Raw genomic sequence first — 25,250 nt, forward strand, 5'->3', positions numbered from 1 at the left:
AGGACCGGGTTGCGTGGCGGAAGATCGTTCTCGCCTGCACAAGCACCATCACGTAGTGATACTCGCATGAGCAGCTGACCGATGATGATGATGATGATGAATCAGATTAGTTTCTGCTTAATAGAATAATAATGTGTTTTGAAGGTGTCGTGTATGTGAGAACCTCCTCCACAGGCTTAGTCGGGGTATGTAATAACCTGCTGAGATAAGAAGGGCCCTGCTACTAACTGTCATGACTTGGGAGTCCCAAAAGAGACCTAAAATACTGCAAAAATGTCCCTCTAGTGGGGGACTACTGTCCAAATCCCAACTAGATACAAAAAGGGCCTAGAAGAATCTTTTTATAAAACAAAAGATTTATTTAAACAAAAAACTCTGTAGTATTAAAAAGCTCTCAAGAACACAAAAGAAATTGCCTGAGAAGGCAAGACAATACACAGCAAACACAGAATCCTAAGGTGAAGTAAAAAACTGAGAACAAGTTAAAAAATCCAGCAAATCACAAAAGGCAATAAGTCACACAAGTGAATAGTCCACTCCCTAGCATGTTTAAAATGTACTGGCAGGAACTATGGAACTACTATCCTGGAGGGCGGTTCCTGATGATAATTGGCAGATGGGCCCCCCCCTGGGGGGGACCACCAACAAAACACATGGGACATACTCAAAGCATTTTCCAATTAAAAATAAACACAAATAATCTACATAATAAACAAAAGAAAAATGAATATAAATAAATGGCACAAAATTGGACAAAACATACAAGAAACACAACTGCCAGCCATCTCATTCGTTCTCCACAGTGTCGAGAAGCCACCCAGTGAGGGAAATTGACCTCACCCCTTCCAGTCCAGCTGCTATCAAAACCCAGGTGTTGCACGAAGGAGGTGTAATTACTAGTTTGAGCAACCTGCCGCACGGACCTCTGCTAGGAGTACAACTTGGCTATCCAGCCCAACAGCCTTATCATTTTTGCTTTAATTATCTTGCATAACTGGACATATGCTAAAGAGACCGGGATGGCACCCCAAAATTTCTTCAAGTAGTGAAGCTGTCATTCCTGCATTAAGCCACAAAGGAAATACAAATACATTTCTGATTAACATGCAGTTAATTTCAATTGAAAATTTTAATTGTGTGATTAATCACAATTACATTTTATAATCAAACTGTAGCCCTAATTTCAATCCACCTTAGATGGGTAGCACAGCTCATCATTTGCATTAAAGGACATGAAAGGCATTTTCCCAATTGAAAAAACACCCTTATGATTTTATATTGTGCCTTCCCACAGACAATGTCATCTCAAGGTGCTTTGCAAGTAGAGAACTGTATAACAAAATGGATTTTCCTGCAGTTGGAACACGGGCAGACAAAGTGACTTACTCAGAGTCATGGATTTCTTTTGAATAAATATTTTGAAGTCACTCTTACAAAGGGTTTGGTATTCATATATATTTATTTTACTTCAGTAGATCCTTTGCAAAGTGCCAAGTGAACTATTCATTCTGCTTAAGCCACTCTGACTATCACAAAGAGATCTAGAGATTTTATAGATAAGGACTGGCAGCTAGGAAGGAATTAATCCTCATATAGACGGTGAAAAAGTAAGAAACTTAAAGTTAACAAACTATCACGTGGCTAAACCCAAGTCTTCAAATCCTTTGGTGAATAACATAAAGTATTCAGATCCCTTCACTTATTGAGCTACATTTTTTTTTGTATGAAAATGTGCTATATAAATAAATGTTGTTGTTGTTGTTGTAAAGTCAATTTAATTAATTTCTTCTTCATCAAGTAACACTCAACATCCCAGAATAACAAAGCAAAACTGGATTTTAGAATTTTTTTTGCAAGCTTTATTTTTAACAAAGCTGAACTCTCAACACTGACACAAATATTCAAACCCTTTATCAGTTCTTTGAAGCCTCCTTGGCAGAGATTCCATCCTGATTTTCTTTTGGGTCCAATGGGATACTTGCATTTGGGGATTTTCTGCCATTCTTCATTGCAGAACTTTTCAAGCTCTATCAGTTTGGATGGAGGCCATCCATGTACAGCTATTTTAGGTCACTCCAGAGACATTCAAACCATAGAATATTGCTGGGCCACTTAACATTCCCAGTGATGTCCCTAATCAGTTCTTCTGTTATTTTTGCTTTGTCCTGTCAAAAGGGGTTCCTTCAGCCCAGTCTGTGTTCCAGAGGATTCTGGGGTAGATTTGTATTAAGGACATTTCTGTACTTTGTTCTATTCAACTTTCTCCTGACCCTGACTTGTCTCCCAGTGTCTGCTGCTGAAAACCAAGCCCTCGGCACGATGCAGGCACCACCATGCTCTACCATTGGAATGCTACTGCACAGGTGATGAGCGGTGCCTGGTTTCCTACAAACATAACACTAATGTTGGTTTCATCAGACCAGAAAATCTTGTTTCTAACAGCCTAAAAGTCGAGCAGATGTCTTTTTGCAAATTCCAAGTGGCTTCCATGTGTCTCTTACTGAGGAGAAGCTTCTATCTGGCCACTCTGCCATAAAGCCCAAGTTAGTGAAATGTTGTAATGGTGTCTGTCCTTCTGGAAGTTGCTGCCATTTTCACATAGGTTCCCAGAAGCTCATCCCGAATGACCATTGGGTTTTTGGTCACTGCTCTTATCAAGGCTCTTCTTTCCACAATTGCTCTAGGAAGAGTAGTTGTTGTTTCAAACTTCTTCCATTTAAGAATTATGGAGGCCACTGTGCTCTTGGGGACCTTCAGGTTTGCAGAATTTGTTTGTAGCCTTCCCCAGATCTCTGTCCATGACTTGGTTCCTGTTTCTGTTTAACTGTGGGACCTTCTATTCACAGGTATGTGACCTTCCTAATCATGGCACATCAGTTAGATTTACCCAAAGGTGTAGAAATATCTTAATAATAATCAATAGAACGGGATGTATCTGAGTCAAATTTCAAGTGTCTCCTAAAGGATCTGAATACTTGTGTCATTGTGCTGTTTTCAGTTTTCTATTTTAAATACATTGTCAGAACTAACTAAAATTCAGTTTTTGCTTTGCTATTCTGGATTATTGAGTGTTTCTATGGGGTAAATAAATTTAAATAATTTTAATCACCAGGCTTCAAAATAGCAAAATTTGACCAAAGTAAAAGGGCGTGAATACTTTCTAAACACACATTAAATGAGTATTGTGAATGAAAAATTAACTACTTGCAAGCTATGAAGGGTTAAAAGCTGAACAAAGCTGCTTTGCTATAGTAAAAGGTTATTTATACGGGCACCTGTCATAAGACAGGGTGATGTAAGTAGACCTAGGGTAATTTCCTAATATTAGGAGTGCATCTATTAGGACACGTACACAAAAAAAGAAACAGATTGACAATTTTCTGCAAGATAAGATGAAACGCTTAGATAGATAGATAGATAGATACTTTATTAATCCCAAGGGAAAATTCACATTTAGATAAACTTAGATAAACAATATTATGCTGTTTCATAAGTAAGGGGAAGGAGGAGGGAGGAAGATAAGAAAATATAAAAATAAGTTGACTGAAAAATAAAATGTTCTTCTTTGCAAAGCATGAATCCATGTACTTATCTGTGACTGAATAAAAGCTGATTGATTGAACTACTCCCCGTCTTCCTCGGAAATCTCCTTCCTCAATATACTGTACACTGACAAACCGGTTATAGTGAACATATATACTAAATATAAAAATATATTTTTATTAAAATGCATAGAGAGATAATTTCACAAGATTTAAACAACACTAGAGCATTAGAACACTCTAGACGAGAACAGGCAATTCAGCCCAACAAAGCTCGCCAGTCCTATCCACTTATTTCTTCCAAGAAAACATCAAGTTGAGTTTTGAAAGTCCCTAAAGTCTTACTGTCTACCACACTACTTAGTCTCTTATTCCAAGTGTCTATCGTTCTTTGTGTAAAGAAAAACTTCCTAATGTTTGTGCAAAATTTACCCTTAGCAAGTTTCCAACTGTGTCCCCGTGTTCTTGATAAACTCATTTTAAAGTCACAGTCTCGATCTACTGGACTGATTCCCTTCATAATTTTAAACACTTCAATCATGTCACCTCTTAATCTTCTTTTGCTTAAACTGTAAAGGCTCAGCTCTTTTAATCTTTCCTCATAACTCAACCCCTGTAGCCCTGAATCAGCCTAGTCGCTCTTCTCTGAACTTTCTCTTGTGCTGTTATGTGCTTTTTGTAGCCTGGAATCCAAAACTGCACACAGGACTCCAGATGAGGCCTCACCAGTGTGTTATAAAGGTTGAGCAGAACCTCCTGGATCTTGTACTCCACACATCGTGCTATATAACCTGACGTTCTGTTAGCCTTCTTAATGGCTTCTGAACACTGTCTGTCAGTTGATAGCGTAGAGTCCACTATGACTCCTAAATCCTTCTCATAAGGTGGACTCTCGATTTTCTGACCACCCATTGTTTATTCAAACCTAACATTTTTACTTCCTTTATGTAATAAATCTTCCCACTTTGCTGTGTTCACATGAATTTCCAGGCAGTCACTGTGGATCTGCTACTTGATCCCTACAACATCACAACTACAGATTACCTCTTACATTTTAGTGAAAATAAAAACTAAATTCATCAATTGAATATCTGATCAGTCCAAATACACTGAAACCCTAAGAATGCAATTTGTGACTTACCGATGCAGTGGGTGATGACGATGCTGATGCTCCTGCTTGCTCTTGACTTTGGTGCCTAGCCAAACCTAGGCGCCTATGTCGTTTCACTTCTGGACCTATTGACAAGTGTAAAATATTCAATCAGAGATTTATTACTTCATATTAATATCTACTGTCTATACTTTGCTTTATAAAAGATAGGTATGGGGAGCGACCAATAGAGACAATAGAGGCACATTCAAAGGTGATGGTCATAATTAAATATAATGAAGTCATACTTGTGAGTCCTTTCTACGTATCTGGATATAAAAATCCACCTTTGTAAGGGAAATACCTTGGGTATAGAAAAGAATCACCCCTTCAAAATATTCCCAATTTTTTACATTACAGCCTTAAATGAAAACACACAAACCAAGATTTTTTCCATCTTTACTTACTCAAAGCAATCTATAACATCCAAGTGAAAGATATCAGAGCTACAGTTAAGAAGAATTAAAAAAAAAATAAAAAACAAGAAATACTGAGATGAATAAAGGTTCACCCCCCTCCTAAACTCAATCAGGTGTAAGTGCTCACCATTTCCATTGCAGACCATGGTTACTGGCTTACTTCCACCTGTGATCAGTTGTAATCCGTGTGATAAGTGAAGCTGTTCCTGGAGCATTCATTCCCTTGCTTGGTAGTGCAACTGACAGCAAACACCTGACTATCCTCCTATCTCAGGGACAGAGTTGTGGACGGACACAAGGCAGGAGATGGAGATCAAAAAATTCTCAAAAGGCTTTATCAATCCCAAGGAGCACAGAGAAGTCCATAATAAAGAAGTGTTTGGTACTACTAGGACTCTCCCTGGATCCGGCTGACCGTCCCTCCAAACTGGATAGAAGAGCAAGGAGGAAACTGGTAAGAGAGACTACCGAGAGGCCAATGGCCACTTTGAAGGAGTTACAGGATTTTATGGCAAAGAGTGGTCTTTGTGTGCACATGTCAAGAATTGGACAAGTGCCCCACAATAGTGGCTTGTTCAGGAGGGTCGCAAGGAAAAAGCCGCTTGTCAAGAAAGGCCACATTAAGGCTTGTTTGAGCTTTGCCAGAATGCAACTTGAAGATTCTGATGCCAGGTAGACTTATGGTCAGATGAGACCAAAATCGAACTATTTGGCGTCAATACCAAACGGTACACCAATGCAGCTCACCATCCACAACACACCATACCTACAGTAAAGCATGGAGGTGGCAGCATCCTGTCGTGGGGGTGTTTCTCTGCTGCAGTCGTTCAAGTAGAAGGAAAAATGGATGGGGCAAAATACTGTCATTCTTGAGGAACACCTGCTACCCTCTGCCAGAAAGTTGAAAATGGGCAGAATGTTCACCTTTCAACATGACGACGAGCCAAAGCACACAGCAAAATTGACCACACAGTGGCTGAAGGAGAAAAAAGTGAATGTCCTCATGTGGCCCAGTCACAGCCCAGACCTAAATCACTCTGAAAATCGGTGGAAAGATTTGAAGATAGCAGACCACCAATGCTCACCATCCAGTTTCACTGAACTTGAACAGTTAAATTGTAAAGAAGATTCGACAAATAATTACTCAATCTAGGTGTGTAAAGTTGATAGAGAAGAATCCCAACAGACTCAAGGCTGTCAATAAAGCAAAAGGTGGGTCAACAAAATGACATTGACATGGGGCGGTGGGGTATTGGAGTGATCCTTTATTAATCTCAGTAGGTCTTGTTTTTGATTTTTTTATAACTTCTGAACTGTAGCTGTGATATCTTTCACTTGGATGTTATAGATTGCATTGAGTAAGTAAAGCTGTTATTGCAACAAGTGGATTCCTGACATATGAATAAGTTGGATTTTAATACTTTGGCAGACATGACCTTTGGAGTGACTCTTCTTCTGTTCAGTATCTACAGAAAATGTGTTGAGTTCACATTAAAAATACTAAGTGGATATATATGTGTACAAGCTTTTTGTCATGCAGGAAACTGAGGACTTTCAAGGGGACTGAATGCTTTTTCACGCCACTGCATATATTGTCAAGCATACGTGCCTCGGCAAGGCACACAATGCCACCTTGAGAACTCCCTGTCCTTTTTCTACCAACAGACAACAAGTGACCCAGGTTCCTGTCTCTTCTGTGAAACCCTGCCCCTTCCTGGACGTTGATATAAAAACCGCAAAGCCACTGGAAATAGCCATTCAATATGGAACCCGACTTAGAAGGGGACGGAACTGCTCGCCAAGATCTCAGCACTATTTTTACATCAGTTCATGCCGCCTTGTTTAGCTGCCTCAGCTGCTTTTTGTTTTCATATTTATTCAACTTCACTAATGAAACGGGGACTACTGGCTGTTACCACAATCCTTCTTTTGCCTTATATTTGTTCTTCTTGCAATATTAAAATTGATCTAATTACCTTATCTAGTGCCTTTTCTGCAGGTTTTGTTTTTCTGTATTATTATTATTCAGACGTTTAAAACCCAGCTAATGGCCAAAGGTGTAACACTAATCAGGTCAATTCATCTACTTGTAATCCAGGACTAAGTTCTGGTTCTGCTTTAGCCTCGCTACAAACCAAGAGTGACGGAGCTACCTACAACCACATGCCCATTCAGGAAGTGGTCCCCTGAGGCAGAGTAGGCTCTGAGAGACTGGAACTACGGACTGGGATATCCTGTAGGGGTCACATAGTGAGAACATTGAGGAGGTTGTTGACTACACTAGTGACTACATCAACTTCTGTATGGACATTGTAGTTCCAGTATGCTGCTATGCTAACAACAAGCCATGGATTGCAAGTGACATCAAGGGTCTTTTGAACCAGAAGAAAAGGGCTTTTAAAGGTGGTGATCAGCATGAGCTCAAGCGCGTGCAGAAGGAACTCCGAGTCCAGCTCAGGGCGGCGAAGGATCAGTACAGGACAAAGCTGGAGCAGAAGTTGCAGAATAACAGCATGAAGGAAGTGTGGGATGGGATGAAGATCATCACTGGCTGCAGCTCGAAGCGGGGTGCCACCATTGAGAGAGACGTGGAGAGAGTAAACCAAATGAACAACTTTTTCAACAGGTTTGACCACCCTAACCCATTCGCACCTCGGAGTACTGCACCCTGAGAGTGAGTTTGATGATTGTAAAGAGTTTAATTTAGGATTGTAAATGTTGTGTATGAGAAATGCACATTTTTAGGATGTAAGGATCTCTTTGTAAATGATGTTTGCAGTTCTGCCCTCGGGCTGTAAAATGACCAAGCTGTTTGCCGAGCTTACTCTTGAGCATGCAACGTACAGTTGGCCATGTGAGATGCAATCTTGTGTCAAGTCAATGGCGACCTTTTTTAGAGTCTGGCCCTGTGACTTATTTATTGTCATAGCCAAGCAGACCCTTCCTGGAAATTGGAATGGGAGGTCAGAGGGTATGAGATGGATGCGAGGAATAAATCCAGTCTCCCCTGAGCCAGTTCCAGTGAAGACCGTTGCCTCAATGAGGTTCTTATGCAGAGATCTGATCTGAAGCCTGGTGCCGTTACAAAGTTTTGGTGGTTGTAAGTTTTGTAGTAACATCATTGGTGTGTTGACCTTCAAAAGTACAGAATGCGGAGGCCTGAGTGTGAAGAAACTAAATGAAAAGGCAGGAGTCACTAGCAGGAAGACATAAAGTAAGGCCAACAATAACAGGCTTGAAGCGGTGGAGTAAAGAAGAAGGGAGCAGTGAGCATTTCAAACAGCTAAGGAAGGTAAAGAAGCAAGTGAAGAGGCACAAAAAATGAAAGGAGGCGGCCCTTGTGCATCTCTGCTGTGAAATAAATCCTCTGTTAATGGAAATAAGAAATGAAACCGTCAAAAGGAGAGTTCAGATCCGAAAGTTCATTACAGCATAATGGTGAGAACTGCCAAAAAGTAAGATGTTATTTTTGAAAGTTTGTTACGGCAATAGGTACGAAATGAAACATACTTAACATTTGTAAGTACGGTGTAAAGGACAAGCATGGGAAATTTGGACTTCCTACGTATACAGTATTGGAAGTCACAGAAAGAGTGAGGATGGGTTTACCCCATCTATATATACAGTTTTGGGGGTACACCCGTTTCCCCCCCTTGGGTGTTGCAATAAGACGCGAAACATACGTAACTTTTGTAAGTACACTGCAAGGAATGAGCATGTGAAAATTCAGCTTCCCACCTCTATGGAAAGTGGGAGAATTAGTGAGGAGTCAGTGAGGGCTTTGCCTTTTATATGTATAGATGAATGGATTGATAGGAAATGAAAGTAACATAATTAACATGAAGTACATAACTCAGAATAGGAAAAATAAAAATGACTAAAGGATACAAAGTAAAAGCTTAAATACATATTGTCTTATCTCATCAGCTACCAAAGGCTGACTTCAGTGATTTTTTTTTTTTAGCAAGGCACACTTTAGAGTGAACACATGATACCCAACCAAGGTCCTGATTCTCTGTGATCATTAAGGATCCCTGGACATCATTTGTAAATGGCAGGGTGTATCCTGATGTCCTGGCTAAATTGCACCCCACAGCCTTGTGATTCTGCTCCCTTATCATCCCCTGTCTCTAATTGGCTATCTCTCTCTCGCTCCTTCTCCATTTAACCGCTAATGTGTGGGGATGGCACTGGTGCAAAAATGGCTGCCGTCGCATCATCCCGCTGAGTGCTACACATTGGTGGTGGTTGACATGGCTTCCCACTCCCTATGTAAAGTCCTTTAAGTAGTAAGAAAAGCGCTACATAAATGTAAACATTTTTTATTATTATTATTAATGAAAGGACATACATACCCTTTTGTAGTATAAGGAGTGGATTGAGGATTTCAATCTCTGGTTTTTGTGGTGACGGCTCGCTCGCTTCTTCTTTCTCTCCTTCCTCTCCTTTCTCTCCTTTCTCTTCCTTCTCTACAACTTCTATGTTATCATCTGGAGAAGACAATTGCAGTTCTTCCAACTCTAGGTTTCCATTCTCAAGCAGCTTTAAAGTAAAATAAAACATTAGTTTACTTAGGCAATTTACAATCCGTGATCTCCATCTGTCCCTGTTACATTACGTGTTCTTTGGAGTTCAGTACTTGGCCCATTTTTCTTCTTATTTATTTTTACCCATTGGGTGAGATTATTTATTGCACTTATGCCATATAAATCAATCTCTGATAATCTGAGAACACAGGTGGTGACTTTTATATAGCCACACCGTTAACATCAACTGTAGTGCACTTGCAGGGCATCATTAGAAAAAACAACACTGCAAGAATCTCACAGTTATTCCAGGATGTCTTTAAAAACAGAAGTAAATCATTTAATATTTTCGGGAGAAGGCCATAATCACAAAATATGTTGCACCATTGAATTCTTTGTGACTGAGACCCCTCAAAAAAAGAAAAAAGAGGTGCTATACTGTACATAACACTTTCTATAGTGACCCACATCAAAATATATGGAACAAAAGTGAAGTGAAAAGAAGAAATAATGGAAATTACAAGAAAAAGAAATAAAAAAGAAATAACAGTGCTTGAGCATATTAAACCTGACAAGATTCTGGTGCATAAATTCAGACTACAAAAACAAGTCTTTGACTATGATAAGAGGACAAATATTTGTGTGTCCATCCAGTTGCTACGCCTCAGTCATTCCAATAGATGGTGCATCACAAACAACAACGAAGCTTTTACAGATCCCATGCCAAATGGCATATAACAGAGACAAGTGCATTGTCATTTCAACAGATGGCACATCACAAACACTTGTAGTAATGCATTTTATAATTAGAAATGTTTGTGATCCACCATCTTTCAGAATGGCAAATGAAATGCATTTTATTACTACATGCATTACAAAATACATTCTATTAGATGGTGCAGGTCAAGTGTTAACGTGGAGGTCTACATCGATACGTTAGATGTCATCTAATTTTATAAAACCCATTAACATTACAACTGAGATATGGATATTTGACAATAGAGAAGAGAAAAACAAAAACTCTGGTCAGCAGAACAATTGATCTCTGGTGTCCATTAAATGTATGTAGCTATAGTTCCATCTTAACCCTGATTTATTGTGTTTATTTTCATTGATCTCTGGGATCATCTGTCTTTGGTCATCCTAAGGTGTGGATAAAACCATTTGTTTTTTTTTTTATTTTATGGTGCCCCGTACCTGATTCTGTTTTTTGCTAACCTCTGATAGCTATAATGTTTACATTGTGAAGAAAAATGTGCCATACCTGTCTATATAGTTGTCTGTCTGTCTATCTATCTATCTATCTATCTGTCTGTCTATCCATCCTACAAATGCAGTTATCTATCTATCTATCTATCTATCTATCTATCTATCCTCCAAATGCATTCATCTATCTATCTATCTATCTATCCTTTCATGCCTCTACAGGAATTCAAAGGGTCTGGCAATATTAGCATTGCCTGATAGGCTTTTGCTGCCATCATGGAATTGAGAGCCTATTTCACTGAAAGCTGGGCAGATCCTACTGCAAGCAGGCACACGGGTCAAATGATTAATTGACTCATTTCAGTTTCCTTTTGTATGAAATGACATAATTTTGTGTGCAGCCCTGAGTGTGGTGTGTCTACATAGGCAGTTGGTTCAATCTAGTTTTTATTCTCACCTCATCAGGTTCTTCTGGCTCCTCTATCTCCATTCTTCTGATGTAACTGAAGTTTGTAGAGAGACTCTGAAACTGATATTCTGCCTTTTACAAAGTTTGGCTCGCTTTTGCTTATCCAAATGAATCAGGCAAGTCTTAAATGAAAGCTCCAAGGGATTCTTATATTCTGGGTATTAAAAATAAATAAGTGAAAAATAAATCAATAAATACCTGATCAAGTATTACAAGTTTCTTTTGCCAACTAGCCATGGAATAGCATTGTTTATTTACCAAAGCACAGTCTCTTTCAGGAAAAAGCCCACGTTATGCAGGTACTCACCTACAGAAATATAAACTCCCTATCTGTGTCTCGTCCAGTCCTATTGATAAAAATGTTGCACATCAAAAATTAAAAATACACACTCACCAAGTTTAAATCATTTTTGAACAGCTGTGATACTCAGTGCTCAAAGTGTAAGGCCTTGTTCACACGGGCGTTAAGTTTTTGGATAAACGAACTTGCTCTGAACGTCCTAGAGGTTTATGTTGCATTTTGTGGTGGCGAATGATTGACTTCTACACCAGCGTTCGTTTGTCTCTGTCTTAACACCAGCCTGCAGCCCAAATTGTAGTTTGTGTGTTAACCTGTGGAGGCAGTGTCGGGAACTGGATATGAAAGCCCTTGTCATTTTATTTGAGGTGCCTCCTTTCAATATGGACCATTTTGCTATGTTAGATATTAATCTTCTTGTTTTAAAAATACTCGTAATACGGCGACGTAGGGAGAGAAAAATCGCCGCTACTGGGTTCATCCTCTGACTGCACAACGTCGGGTTAAAGGAAGTTTTTTTGTGCTTTATGAAGAAATGCGAAAATTTCCGCGCAAGTTTTTAAATTACTGTCGGATGTCGGTTTCCACTTTTGATTGTCTGCTGCAGCTGGTGCAATGCCACATTGCACGCCAATCAACCAATATGCGACTTGGTGTTAGCCCCGAAGAGAGACTACTTGTCAGTTTGAGGTAAGGAAACAGTAGTCGAGTGTGCGCTTACACTGGTGTTATGCACTGAAATGCCCCCGCTCCTCCGAAGCGTAAAATAAACGAGCAGAAAACGAACTAGAAGCAGTTTCCTTGCGTTCGTTGGGTTTTGAACGCCAAGAAAAAGCTGCATGCAACGTTTTTTTGATGCCGTATAAACGCTGGCGGACAAACGCGACGTCACCAAAGCCCGTGTGAACACTTTCATTGACTCCTACGTGTAGAAAACACTCGCCGCTTGATCCGCGCTCACCGGACGCTACGAATGCAAAAAAAAAAAACGCTCGATTTTAACGCCCGTGTAAACAAGGCGTTACATTTACAACTTTAAATAGTTTCAACTGAATATCAGGCAACTAACATCAACCACTGCCAGTCACATTTTTAAAAATATGTTTAAAACTAACATCCTCATAGTAGACTCTCATTAATACAAATGCTTTTTGAAATACACTTTATTTTCTACCAGTAAATGCATACAAATACACTTGACTTGAGCATTCCTAGTTTTCTCTGTACGTTTATCATTCGTTTGCTTAGAGGTTGATGCGCTTGCTGCCTCCTGAGCAGCTCTTCTTGTCTCCACCCTAGCGGCCTGCTTCTTCTCTTCTTTCGTCGGCATCTTTTTACGTTAAAACCGATTAAGCCAGTGTTTGTGTTGCAATTACTTAGTACGTTTTCCTTGATTATTCACTTAAGTCTTCAATCTGCCTCAAGAATGATTTAAAATATGAAGAGGGAGGGGAAGTGACGGCGAAGGTGGTAGGGAATGAGAATGGCGCCTGTACACATGTGCTGCTGCCGAGAGTTGATTCTACAATAAAATAAAATAAAAAAATAATGAGGGATAACCTTGGAGGTCATTCATCACCCCGAAAGCAGACAGTAGACATCACATAGTATATGTGTACCAAATTTCGGGTCTATAGGTCAAACGGTTTGCGAGCTACAGGTGATTTAAAATCCTGGACAGACAAATGAACAGCCATGGGTAGCGTATTATTTATATATATATATATATATATATATAAAGATGGCGACCAACATAATTGTCCAATGCTGAATGCTGTCCCCTCATTGATGGGAGGGCTGTCAAGAGGCAGGGCCTGTTAAAGCCCATTGCGGCAATTTCTGTGTGATTTTGGGCTACACAAAAATAAACTGTATTGTATGTCATGTCCCAGCTATTTATCCTCTGTGTGAAGGTTGTGTACTCTCACTATGCCTGGGTTAGATGTGTGAATCTGGTGTGGCGTGGGTGTGTGATTGGGTCCTGCTTTGTGCCTGATGCTGCTGGGAATGGCCTCTGAATTGGATTAGTCAGCTTCGAAAATGCAATGTTATTTTTTCATGGTGACCCCCTTCACAAATTCTTCTTCGTGACATCACAACATAAACATTAAGAACAGAGGGGAGCGAAAGAGAGGTTGGGAGCATGCGCCGCACCCACCACACAACGAATCACCTGGATTGAGGCCCAAATGCAGCGGATGAGACCTCAGTTTTTTATGGTGGCTGGAGTGCCAATCCTGCCCCCAAATTTCTCTCTGCAAGTTGGAAGACCTGCGTGCAGGGCTGGATGCAGAGTCATTCCCTGGACGAAGCAATTGTAAGTTAATGCTAAGGATCTGCACCAGCAATCTGGACCTGTTCTGAAAGGCCCCTGACTCTGACACATCACTTTGCAAGCAATATGTCAGTGACAAAGTTGTGGAAAAGCAGAAGTTATGATTTAATTATATTAAAAAAAAAGAATATCCCACAGAGCACCAGTAAATCGTTTATAACATCCTGAAAAGAATATGGCACCACTACAAACGTCACCAGTTGGAGCTGGAGGACCTGCATCATCATACCCAGGACAAAGCAATTGTAGGTTAATGCTGCGTCGGCAATCGGAAGGTTGCCAGTTCGAATCCAGTAAATGTCAGAAGTGAGTCTCTAACCCTTTTTCCCCTGAGAGCTACTTTTACAAAATGAAAATGGCCAAGAGCTACTCATGTTTTCTAGCATTTCTTCTCATAGCTTATTTCAACCCAAACAAACTGAATAAGCTTGTTTTGCCTGAGCATTTACAGAATGTTGGTGTCCACAACTCACATTTTGCATTAAAACTAGGGATGCACCGATACCGATACCAGTATCTGGTATCGGCCTCGATACCACATTTTCTAAAGTACTTGTACTCGTTAAAAGTCCCCCGATACCGGGGACCGATACCACGGTCTGAGAAATGTCTATGTTTGAGCGGCGTGTAAGGGGTTAATCACAGGCGCCGAGTGCCCGCCCCCAGGCCCCGGGTGCAGCTCAGAGTGCGGAGAAGGCGAGGCGAGACATATCAGCCGTGTGGAACTCTTTCAAAGTGAATGAAGACGACAAAACAAAGGCGGACTGCAAATTGTGCCCAGCGAAAATGTCCAGAGGAGGCTCAAATGGTAGCGCATTTAACACAAGTAATTTAATCAAGCACCTAAAATAACAACACGACAACGAGTACAAAGAGTTTAGCTACGCTTCTAAACCAACACAACCCACGCTGCAGCAAACTCTTGCAAGACGAGAGAAAATGTCCAGAGACAATTCACATGCTGTGAAAATAACACAGGCAATTTTCGAGTACATTGCATTGAGTGACCAGTCACTCTCGGAGGTAGAAAATGTGGGATTCCTGCGTCTCCTCCATGTTCTGGAGCCCAGATATGATGTCCCAAGCCGCCGCTACATGACTGACACGGAGCTGCCTAAACTACACGACTCATTTAGTTTCACCACGGATATTTGGATAAGCAGTGTTAGCCCCGTGTTGCTAATTAGCCTAACCTCCCAGTGGATAGACGAGAGTTTCACGCCGCAACGCGCCATATTACATGCGAAACAATTCCACGGCTCGCACACCAGCCAGGCTATAGCGCATGTGTTTTAGGAAATGCTCCAGACATGGGGTATACCTAAAACATCAGTACATGTTGTGCTTCGTTACAATGCCAAAAACATGATTAAAGCCATGAATGACGCAGGGCTTCCAAGTCTGCCGTGTTTCGCGCACACACTCCAACTGGCTGTTCACGAGGGCTTATTAGCACAGAGGAGCATAGCTGATGCTATAGCAGTGGGGCGGAAAATAGTCGGGCATTTTAAACATTCCGCCTTAGCCTACTGCAGCCTCGAGGACATTCAGGGACAGCTCAACCAGCCAATAAAGAGACTGCAGCAGGACGTACAGACGCGCTGGAACAGCACGTATTAAGGCGCTTTTTCACTGCATAGTACGGCACAGCACGGTTCAGTACAGCTCACCTTGGTTCGGCTCAGTTCGGCTCGGTTTGCGGTTCGACTGCAGTTTAGTACCGCTTTAGAGTGGGCGGGATTATTCACGTGTCGTTATAGTTGCGCCGCCTCTACTGCCGTGACACCGTGGAACTTTTACAACAACACGCAGACAACGACAACACTTTAGCTCGATGACACGCAAGGGAAAGCATCTAAAAAAAGCACATCACTAGCTAACTTTTATCACTGTTGCAAAGCATAAAATGAACTTAACTGCCAGTGTAACATTAAAATGCTGATTCTGTATATTACAGATCTTCCACATTTTGCAAAAAAGTCGCCACAACAGACCATCTGTTTGGACATTTAACCGTGCCTCAGAGTGGTGGGATGTGATTGTTCCCGGTTTTACAAACACTCAGTGCATGGAGAACTTTCGAATGTCTGAAGAAACATTCATCCACTTATGTAACAAACTGCGTCCAGCGATGGAGAGACGGGACACAAACTTCCGCGTGTGTGTACCTTTAAAGAAAAGAATAGCCAGTGACGCAGTAATGACGATTTTCTCCGGCCAATCAGTGAACAGCAGAGTTTACACGCCACGCTTTGGTAACGGTTCGGCGCTTGGAACCTCGGCTGAGGTGGTACTAAAAAAAGGACCAGGTACTGTTCCCAGTGGAAAACCCCCCAAAAGTGAGCTGAACTGAACCGTGTCGTTCCGTACTATGCAGTGGAAAAGCGCCATTACATGCTCCAGTCCCTCATTGAGCAAAAGCAAGTGCTGGGGGTGTATGTGTCCGAGCATGAACTCCCTGACTATCTCACCGCTCACCAATGGGCTCTTATGGAGAAGACTGTTGCCATCCTCGCCCCCTTTGAGGAACTAACTAAAAAAGTGAGCAGCTACGACGCACTAGCCTCTGATGTCATCCCAGCTGTGACTGTGCTAGTGAGACTTCTAAACAGAGAAACAGACGAGGACCACGGCGTCAAGACAATGAAAGCAACCTTACTGGCAGCTGTCAAGAAGCGCTTCAGTGACGTCGAGACCAACCCACTGTACTTCATCTCCACCATACTTGACCCAAGGTAAAGTCTGTGTGCTATAGGTATTCAATGATAAACTACAGTACTAAATGTAAGATTAATTTCCATCTGAAATATTATATTATATTTTTGTAACTAAAATACACAAATACAAATGTATGCAATATATATAATATGAAATATATTTCCCTTATTACTACCAGAAAGCCAAATGGCTGGCATTTGTGATAGTGGTTTAGGGGAAACTAAAATCACGTCCTATTTTTCCACATATTAATACATTCATGAATTTTGTTCAGGTATAAAGATCGCTTCTTCTCCAACAACACTGCTCCGGACGCCAAGCTGCACCTGAAGCAGGAGCTGCAGATGATGTCCAGAGCTGAGGCAGAGGGGAGTCGGGCAGAAGCTGCAGAACCTCCTGCTAAACTGTTCCTCAAGGCCCAGGCCAGCACTAGCAGCAGTCTGGATACTGTATTTGAAGAAATCGCTAAGGAGCGCCCCAGGCAGCACAGCCGCTGGCAGCAGGTACTGCCATTGAGCTCGACAAACACCTCGGAGAGGCCCCAAGCCCTCGTGAAGACAGTCATCTGAAGTACTGGGGTGTCAACAAAATCAGGTTCCCCACTTTGGCTAAAATGGCCCAGAAATACCTCTCAGCCCCATACAGCAGTGTGGAAAGTGAAAGGCTTTTTAGCTCAGTGTCACACATTATAGATGAAAACAGAAACAGGCTGACTGCTGATAATGCAGAAAAGCTACTTTTCTTAAAAAAACCTGCCACTCACTTTTTCTAAATAGGCTCCATTAAGTGAGTCGTCTTAGACTTGATGTTAATACCTACCTCAGTTGCACTGACTGCCACAGTTCTATGTTGGTGGATGTTGTTAGTTTATTCAAATATTGTGCGCTAAATAGCAAAGATGTTTATTAATGCCCCTTGTGTTGTCCAAAGTGGCAGAGTTTACAACAAACTGAAAAAAATACTTGAGTTGCACTGTCACTGTTTAAATTTTTTTTTATAATTATTTATTCTGTAATATGTTGCATACAACATGCTTTTCATTTTAAATAAATGTTCTTAATTCCAAACTAGTCCCTTGTTTTTTTTGTTAAATTATATGACTAAAGCTGTTACCTGTAAATTGAAATCATGTTTCGGCGAGTACTGAAATGCAAGTACTCATACTCGTTTTCCAAAAAAGTGGTATCGGTGCATCCCTAATTAAAACATCATAAAAAATTACCGAGTTCACCTGCAAGTGCATTATGTAAGTCTGTATGCATTTTCTAGTGTATCTCACACTATTGAATTTAAACATGAATGCTGTCAAAACAATACAATTCCAAATACACAGATATTACTTCTTCATTTGTCATTTTGTCACATGTCACTGTGTCACTTTATTCGCAAGTCCAGTTGCATGGGTGATGTGTTTCTTAGTTAGTCAGATGACTGGCACAGAGGTTCACTCTTATGGAGTCATTTCAGTGTTCGTCTGTCAGTCTTCTTCTGAACTTTGACTTCATGACATTCATGTCAGACTCACAGAGGTGTGGAGACCCAAACAAAGCAGACATTCTTCTAATTATCTGGCTCTACTAAGCTCCAGAAATGCTGAGAATGCTGTTGAGACTTTATTTTGAAGGTTTACTAATATATAATATATATAATCCAATGTCTGTATGTCTGTCCGTTTTTCACGAGAGAACTAATTAACGGATTCAGATCGGGTTTTTTCTATAATTTGTTTGAACATTCCGGTTGATTTTGCGACTTCTTTTATTTCGCCATGTATCAGAGTTCGCTTGCTGTACCGATTTATTTGCACAAATACGAGAGACACGCAGCGGGCCGAGGGGAGGGGCCTTCCTCACTCACTCACCAGCTTTGGGGCGTGTTCCTTAACTGCACTTAGCTAGCGAATGAGAGAACAATTGAATTCAGCTTTGTTTGATATTTAAAATAAAGTGTTACTTAGGTCTTGATGAGTTTGAGTCCAGATATTCTTGTGAAAGATTGTCACGAAATTACTTCAAACTGCTTCCAGCCTGAATGCAGCCGAGGGTGGACTATCTATCCCGCCAATGCCAGTTGATGCATATTCGATACGTACCAAGAATCATATTGGAAGCACTGGTAACGCCATTTAGCAGTCGTAGTAGAAACTACATGCGTCTGATGGAAGTGCATTGTTGGTGTGGCAATGCTCATGGATTTTGGCTACTAATTTTGAGAAATTGTCCAAATTTGAGGTAAGTTGTGGTACGATAAAAATACCAGTTTATTGTTTGCTTGAGTGCTATATTCAGTTTAACAATCTCCACTTAATTTCAACAGAGTATAATTGCAGACTGCTGTACCTTTGAGGTCAGTCATGTATTGCCCCAACATCACAAAATGCCCTCAACGTCAGTCTCATAACACCCATCGCATTAGACTATGATTAGCATTAGGGCCTTGTTACACTGTGGTTAAGATTAGGGTCATTGGAGTGTTATCTGAGTCAAAGGGCGTTTTGTGACTGACGCTGTGGGCATTACATGATCTGTGTCATAGGTATTGCAAGCTGCAGCTAGACCCTTCTCCTTAATATAGCATCTGCTTGACAGCAAAAACACAAATAATTGATTTTTTTAATATAGCTGTAAATACATTTAGGCAACAAAGGGTTAAGTGTATGCAACTTTGAAAAGATAGATTGTAATTCAGGTTGTGGATTGTGATTTTGTGTTAAAAGGATTGTGATATGAATTTTTGGAAAGATCGCCCACCCTTAATTTGACTAATCAAGTTTTCATATTTATGTAGGATTCATTAATCCTTTGGTGAGCTACTTGGAAAGGGGAGGCTCGCAAGCGACGTGTTGGAGACCCCTGCTCTTCTCTATTGAGCCACTGATTAAGGCCCTTAACTTGCAATTGAGAAAAGAGACATTTTGCAATTTAGGCATTGAGTTTTTACATCAAAAGAACTGCTACCTTAGGAATAGGAGCACATTTGTTAGAATTCTGCTTCTTGCCCAAAAATGTCAACACAAGCGGCTTTATTCACTTACCTGCACTTGCTACCTAGAAATATGGAGACAAATACACTGGTTATATTAAACAGCCCCGTATAAAGGTTTGCTATTGAAATACCTAAGTTTAGTATTTTAGGCTTCTGCTTAATCCAATTTGGTGGTGTTGTCGGGCTTCAGGGGGTTAAGCGCCTGATATATTATGCCAGTCACCTAATCTTTTTTGTCAATTTGCATGAATATGTTTTATGCAAAAATTTCCCCTTTGCTTTTCATATTATACAAGAGTAAGTCAAAAACTAAAGAAAATTTTAAAATTGGATAGAAGCTGATGCAGTACAACATGTTTGCGATGGCTTATGATCACACGGACACTCGCAGTGCAGTGCTCTGCCATTAGTAGAGCTGAGGCTGGGGTCAAATGAACATGGACGCTCTACTGTGGGATTGCAGCATTGTTGAACAACACGCCTTAGTCAGAGTTAACTTAGAGGGAGTGAAGTCTTCTGAAGTTCACTGAAGGATGTTGGTTCAGTATGGAAGTTAAAACAGCATGATTTAAGGATAGGTTTATGAAGGGGTAGAAAAGTTTAAAGCACGAAGAATAAGTGTAGCTGACAAAGCTCAACCTGGTCAACCATCCAAATCACACACACAAGCTCACCATCGACAAGGAGAATGCCTTCATCAGAGAAGACCAACAGATTGTGTTGTCTGCTGTTGCTGCCCATTTGGATATCAGCAACGGATCTGTACATGCCACAGTACATGATGATCTAGGGTCCCGTAAAGTTTTACACAGAATGGGTATCTGCACAAGACAACATCGTGTGGAGGTTGTGACCCAACTCCTGAAATATCATGAAAAAGATCAGTGTTTTGGAGCGGATTGTCACCAGGGATGACACATGGGTCTATCACTATGAGGTGGAACGCAAAAAACAAACCATGCAGTGGGAACACCCACCTTCAACAAAAGAAAGCAATTCAAACGACAGCCCACTGCCAAGAAAATCATGATGACCGTCTTTTGGGACATGAAGGTTCCTATTCTGGCGTATTTTCAGGAACACAAACAATCAGTAACCTGTGCAATGTAGAGAGAAACTGAAACCTGTAATTTGGAACGTTGTCAGAAACAGTGTTGCTAATCCATGACAACGCACATCCCAGTGTCACAGCTGAAACTGTAGAGAAAATGCCACAGTTGCAGTTTAAATTTCTTCTATATCCACCTTAAATGGCACCATGTGACTATTGCATCATGGGTCCACTTAAAGAGGCTCTACATGGTCGCAGGTTGGCTTCTAATGATCGTCATATTTTATCACGCCACTGCCATATCCAGGTAAGAGCGGCGTCATTAGCATCCTTAAGATCTTCTTGGGTATATGTAGGGCCTCAGGAACATTCATGGAGGATGTGGTTCATTGTTTGGGTGGGCTCATCACAAGGACATTCAGTGCTTGTTGTGAGGCCCCATCTAAATAGGTTGTCCCTTGTTTTGCCCACCTTTGACCTAGCTCGGTTAAGCGCGACCCAGTCTCTCCTAGAGAAGGATGTTCCATTGGGTAGATGCTCTTGAGGTGTTAGAAGAGCTTCATTGGGAGGGCTACAGTCAGTCTCTCTCCAACTCTCGAGCCTATGTGTTGTGGACTGCTTTGGATTAAGGGGTTCCACTGTGGTGAAGCTTCGACGAGAAGGTACTTGGTGATTTACTTCCTGGTGGTGGTGGAGGAGTGGGTGGCTGGAGTCCATCAGTTGCTTGAACCTTTCTACTCTTGAACTACTTTCTTGTCGTATATGGAGAAGTATGATCCCAGCCAGCCTGTATAAAGCAGGAAGGCACGTTGTTCGCAATGTGTCAGTGATAATTCGGCATGCACTAGCTCAGGGTCAGCATTGTTGGCATGGGTTGACCTAGTCCACGCTGGTGCACAATAACAAAAGTATTGAAGAACACCAAACATCCTGTTTACTTAGGAATCACACTGGACAGGACACTGTCTTTTAAAGAACATATTTTTAAACTCAAAAAAGAAGATATCCAGCAGGAATAACCTCCTCAGACACTAGCAAACACATCCTGGGGAGCAGACCCTAGGAATGATGAGGTTAAAGAAGTGGTGCAGACCTGGATTGGACAGCAACTCAAACACTTCTCTAAAGAAATGAAGATAAGTGGAATAATACAATAAGTGCATGGACCTGCAGGGAGTCTTTGTGGATTCACAGTTATTGGTATTTGGATATACGTTTGTTAAACCCAGAGGGAAAATTGTCTTTTTTTACTATTCGAGGGTAAGCTACCTTAACTTTTTGATTCTCCCTTGAGTATATATATCTTAAAAACCCCAGACAAAACATTAAGAACTGACAGCAACTTGGTTCCCCTTCAAGCACCGATTTAAGAACTGTTTTGAGCTCCTGCCTATTTATTTGAATTGTGTGTTTTACACCAGCCATCCAGAGTGCTTAGATTTTTCTGGTCACTTATCTCTTGTTGTCCCTTGTACCAAGTGTAAAACTAAGGGGGACAGGGCTTTTGCAGCTGCTGCTCCTCACCTGTGGAACTCTTTACCTCATCACATAAAGGAATTGTCTACAATTGAACTGTTCAAAACATTCACTTGCATTCCGTGACCTTCAGTAATACTGATGGTTTCCTCATTGTGATTATATAACATTACTTCTATTTATCGTTCTATCGATCGTTCCTCCCCCACACTATGCGACTCTTCAATTCCACCCGGGATGGTAAACGCTAACATTATTCAAAGTTATTGTCTGTTTTTACATGCATTTTTACTACTCTTTAATTTAATATTGTTTTTTGCATCAGTATACTGCTGCTGGAGTATGTGAATTTCCCCTTGAGATTATTAAAGTATCTATCTATCTATCTATCTATCTATCTATCTATCTATCTATCTATCTATCTATCTATCTATCTATCTATCTATCTAATGTTCATATATTTTATTTTTGTTGATTTTTTTATATTAATTGTATGTTTTTTCTTCTTTTATTGTAAACATCTTTGGGAGCATTCCTGTGTTGTTTTAAATGTGCTATATAAATAAAGTTGACATTGACATAAAAAAAAAGAGTGCAAGAGCCCAAAGAAAGATACCATTAAAGGGTCCTAAGACGCTGATAACATCAAATCTTAGAAACACCCCAATGCAATTAAGAGTCTAGGAGATGGCACAAAGGTAGGTAGAAAGCAACCAAGGAGTACAATTGTACACCCTGTTGCTCATGTTGGGTTCAGTTTAGAACCACCAAAGAATACAACACCAGATGATATACAGTATAAACATATCAATATTAACCACAACAGCTTTCATTCTCTTCCCTTCTCTAAATGTTCATTTTAACTTTAGATTTATACACTTCTAAATATAAATGAAATTACTCTAAACATGAATTGAAAGCATACACAGAGTTGATCAGTATTGACTATATCTTAAAGAAAGTTCACCTTTTATATACTCCAGTACGTTGTTAGAACAATCCTGTGAAAAAGAACTACAGTTTTTCAATAAACTTATAAATAAAGATGTAAACTAATATAAAAGACGCTCAGCCCTCCCTCATGTCCCATCTGAGATGTGTGTAACAGAAATTAAACTTTTTCTTCCTACCTTGGTCTGTTCCATTTTTGTCAATGTGGGGGTGTCCTAATTTATTCACATTCAGAAGGTCGCTCTCTACTTTTATGATTATAGAGATTTAAAATAAAAATTGATATAAAGTTAATGAAGTCTGAAGTTCTTCATTATTTTGGTAGTTCTCCGTTCTGAGTCTCCTTAGTTTACCTGTCTTTGCATCTCTAGAGCTCCCACTTCTACCAAAGTCATATGACTGGGACTGAAGTGGCATGGTATTTATCGACAGCTCAACATTCATTCCAGAGTTTATTCAAAAAGTCTTGAAAATGTGGCACTTGGTGCCACGGCCCACCTGCCAAGTTGTTTTGCCTACTTCAGGTAAAGTCATCCCTGATGGAGGATCGCAGAAATCGTTGGATAGAAGGGTCCTTTCATTGGATTGGCTGGCCCAGCTCTGTCTCAGCTGTGCAATGGCCAATAGGGGGAGGCAGCTTGATGGATGAGGTCTCCAGGACTCTAAACAAATCCAAATCATATTATGGGATATCATCTACTGTTAAATTCTGCTCCGTACTTGTAATATTTTAATTTTTTTGCTGTATTGAGGATTTGTACTGTTCTGTGTATTGTATTATATTGTATTGACCCCCTTCTTTTGACACCCACTGCACTCCCAACCTACCTGGAAAAAGGTCTCTCTTTGAACTTCCTTTCCCAAGGTTTCTTACATTTTTTCCCTACAAGGTTTTTTTTGGGAGTTTTTCCTTATCTTCTTAGAGAGTCAAGGCTGGGGGCTGTCAAGAGGTAGGGCCTGTTAAAGCCCACTTAAGACACCTCTTGAGTGATTTTGGGCTATACAAAAATACATTGTATTGTATTGTATTGTATGAGCTACTGAAATAGAACCCACATTGACTTGACTGTTGGATAGATAAAAAGATTAGAAAGACACTCTAGATAGAGGCAATATATAAAATATACAGTGCCTTGCAAAAGTATTCATTCAATGTTGGTCCTGTTTTGTTTTGTTGTCCTGGAATTAAAATGGATTGCTGGGAGGTTAGCACCATTTGATTTACACAACATGTCTCTGCCACTTTAGAGGTGCTCCATTTTTATTTAGTTATTTTTTTTTTTTTACTGTGACACAAACAATAATAGGACAGAAAAACAGAAATCCTAAGTGTGCATAAATATTCACACGCCCCACCCCCAAAGTCGAGATATTTTAGAGCCCCCTTTGGCTGCAATTCCAGCTGCAAGTCTCTTTTTGAAAGTCTCTATTAGCTTAGCACACCTAGCCACAGGGATTTTCAAGGCCAAACTGCTCCAACGCCTTCAAGGTCGATGGATGGCATTGGTGCACAGAAATCTTCAAGTCATGTCACATATTCTCCATTGGGTTGAGGTCTGTGCTTTGACAAAGCCATTCTGAGTCATTTTAGTGTCTCCCTTTAATCCACTCCAGTGTCACTTTAGTATTGTGTTTAGTGTCATTCATTGTCCTGCTGGAAGGTGAACCTTTATCCCAGTCTCAAATCTCTGGCAGACTGAAACGAGCTTCTCTCAAGTATTGTCCTGTATTTAGTGGCATACGTTTTTTCTTCAGGCCAGACCAGTTTTCCTGTCCCCACAGCATGATGCTGCTACCTCCATGATTCACTGAGGGAAGTGTTTGGTTCGTACCACAGATGGCAGTTCTCATAATTGCCAAAAATGTTAATTTTTGTGTCATCTGTCCAGAGAATCTTCTTCCATGTGTTTGAAGGGTCCACTGCATGTTGTTGTACAAACTCCAAATTTTGTATTTTTCTGGCCAGTCTTTCATACAGCCCCACTCTGCTTAAAGTGGTAATATGGATACATATTTACATCTCCTGTGGCTGTGGATCTATTCAGCTTGATCAGTGTTATCCTTGGCGTTTTTGTCAGATCTCTGATGAATGCTCTTCTTGTCCTGTCTGTGAGTTTTGGTAGG

General features: G+C 40.6%; 1 protein-coding gene across 1 annotated transcript; it reads left to right on the forward strand.

Moving 5' to 3' along the window:
• Positions 1 to 16,339: 16,339 nt before the first annotated feature.
• Positions 16,340 to 17,232, forward strand: LOC120529939 (zinc finger BED domain-containing protein 4-like). The gene is made up of 2 exons (XM_039754148.1): positions 16,340 to 16,680; positions 16,938 to 17,232. Exons 1-2 carry the CDS (start codon positions 16,340 to 16,342, stop codon positions 17,230 to 17,232), a joined length of 636 nt encoding a protein of 211 aa, XP_039610082.1.
• Positions 17,233 to 25,250: the final 8,018 nt, after the last annotated feature.

Source organism: Polypterus senegalus, chromosome 5, assembly GCF_016835505.1.
Source record: "Polypterus senegalus isolate Bchr_013 chromosome 5, ASM1683550v1, whole genome shotgun sequence".
Classification (NCBI taxonomy): Eukaryota; Metazoa; Chordata; class Cladistia; order Polypteriformes; family Polypteridae; genus Polypterus; species Polypterus senegalus.

What these genes read in the sequence shown, in the direction of transcription:
- LOC120529939 (XM_039754148.1), top strand. Translation starts at nt 16,340, where the DNA reads ATGCTCCAGTCCCTCATTGAGCAAAAGCAAGTGCTGGGGGTGTATGTG. An exon ending in TCCACCATACTTGACCCAAG is followed by an intron (nt 16,681 to 16,937) that starts GTAAAGTCTGTG and finishes AATTTTGTTCAG; the next exon opens with GTATAAAGATCGCTTCTTCT.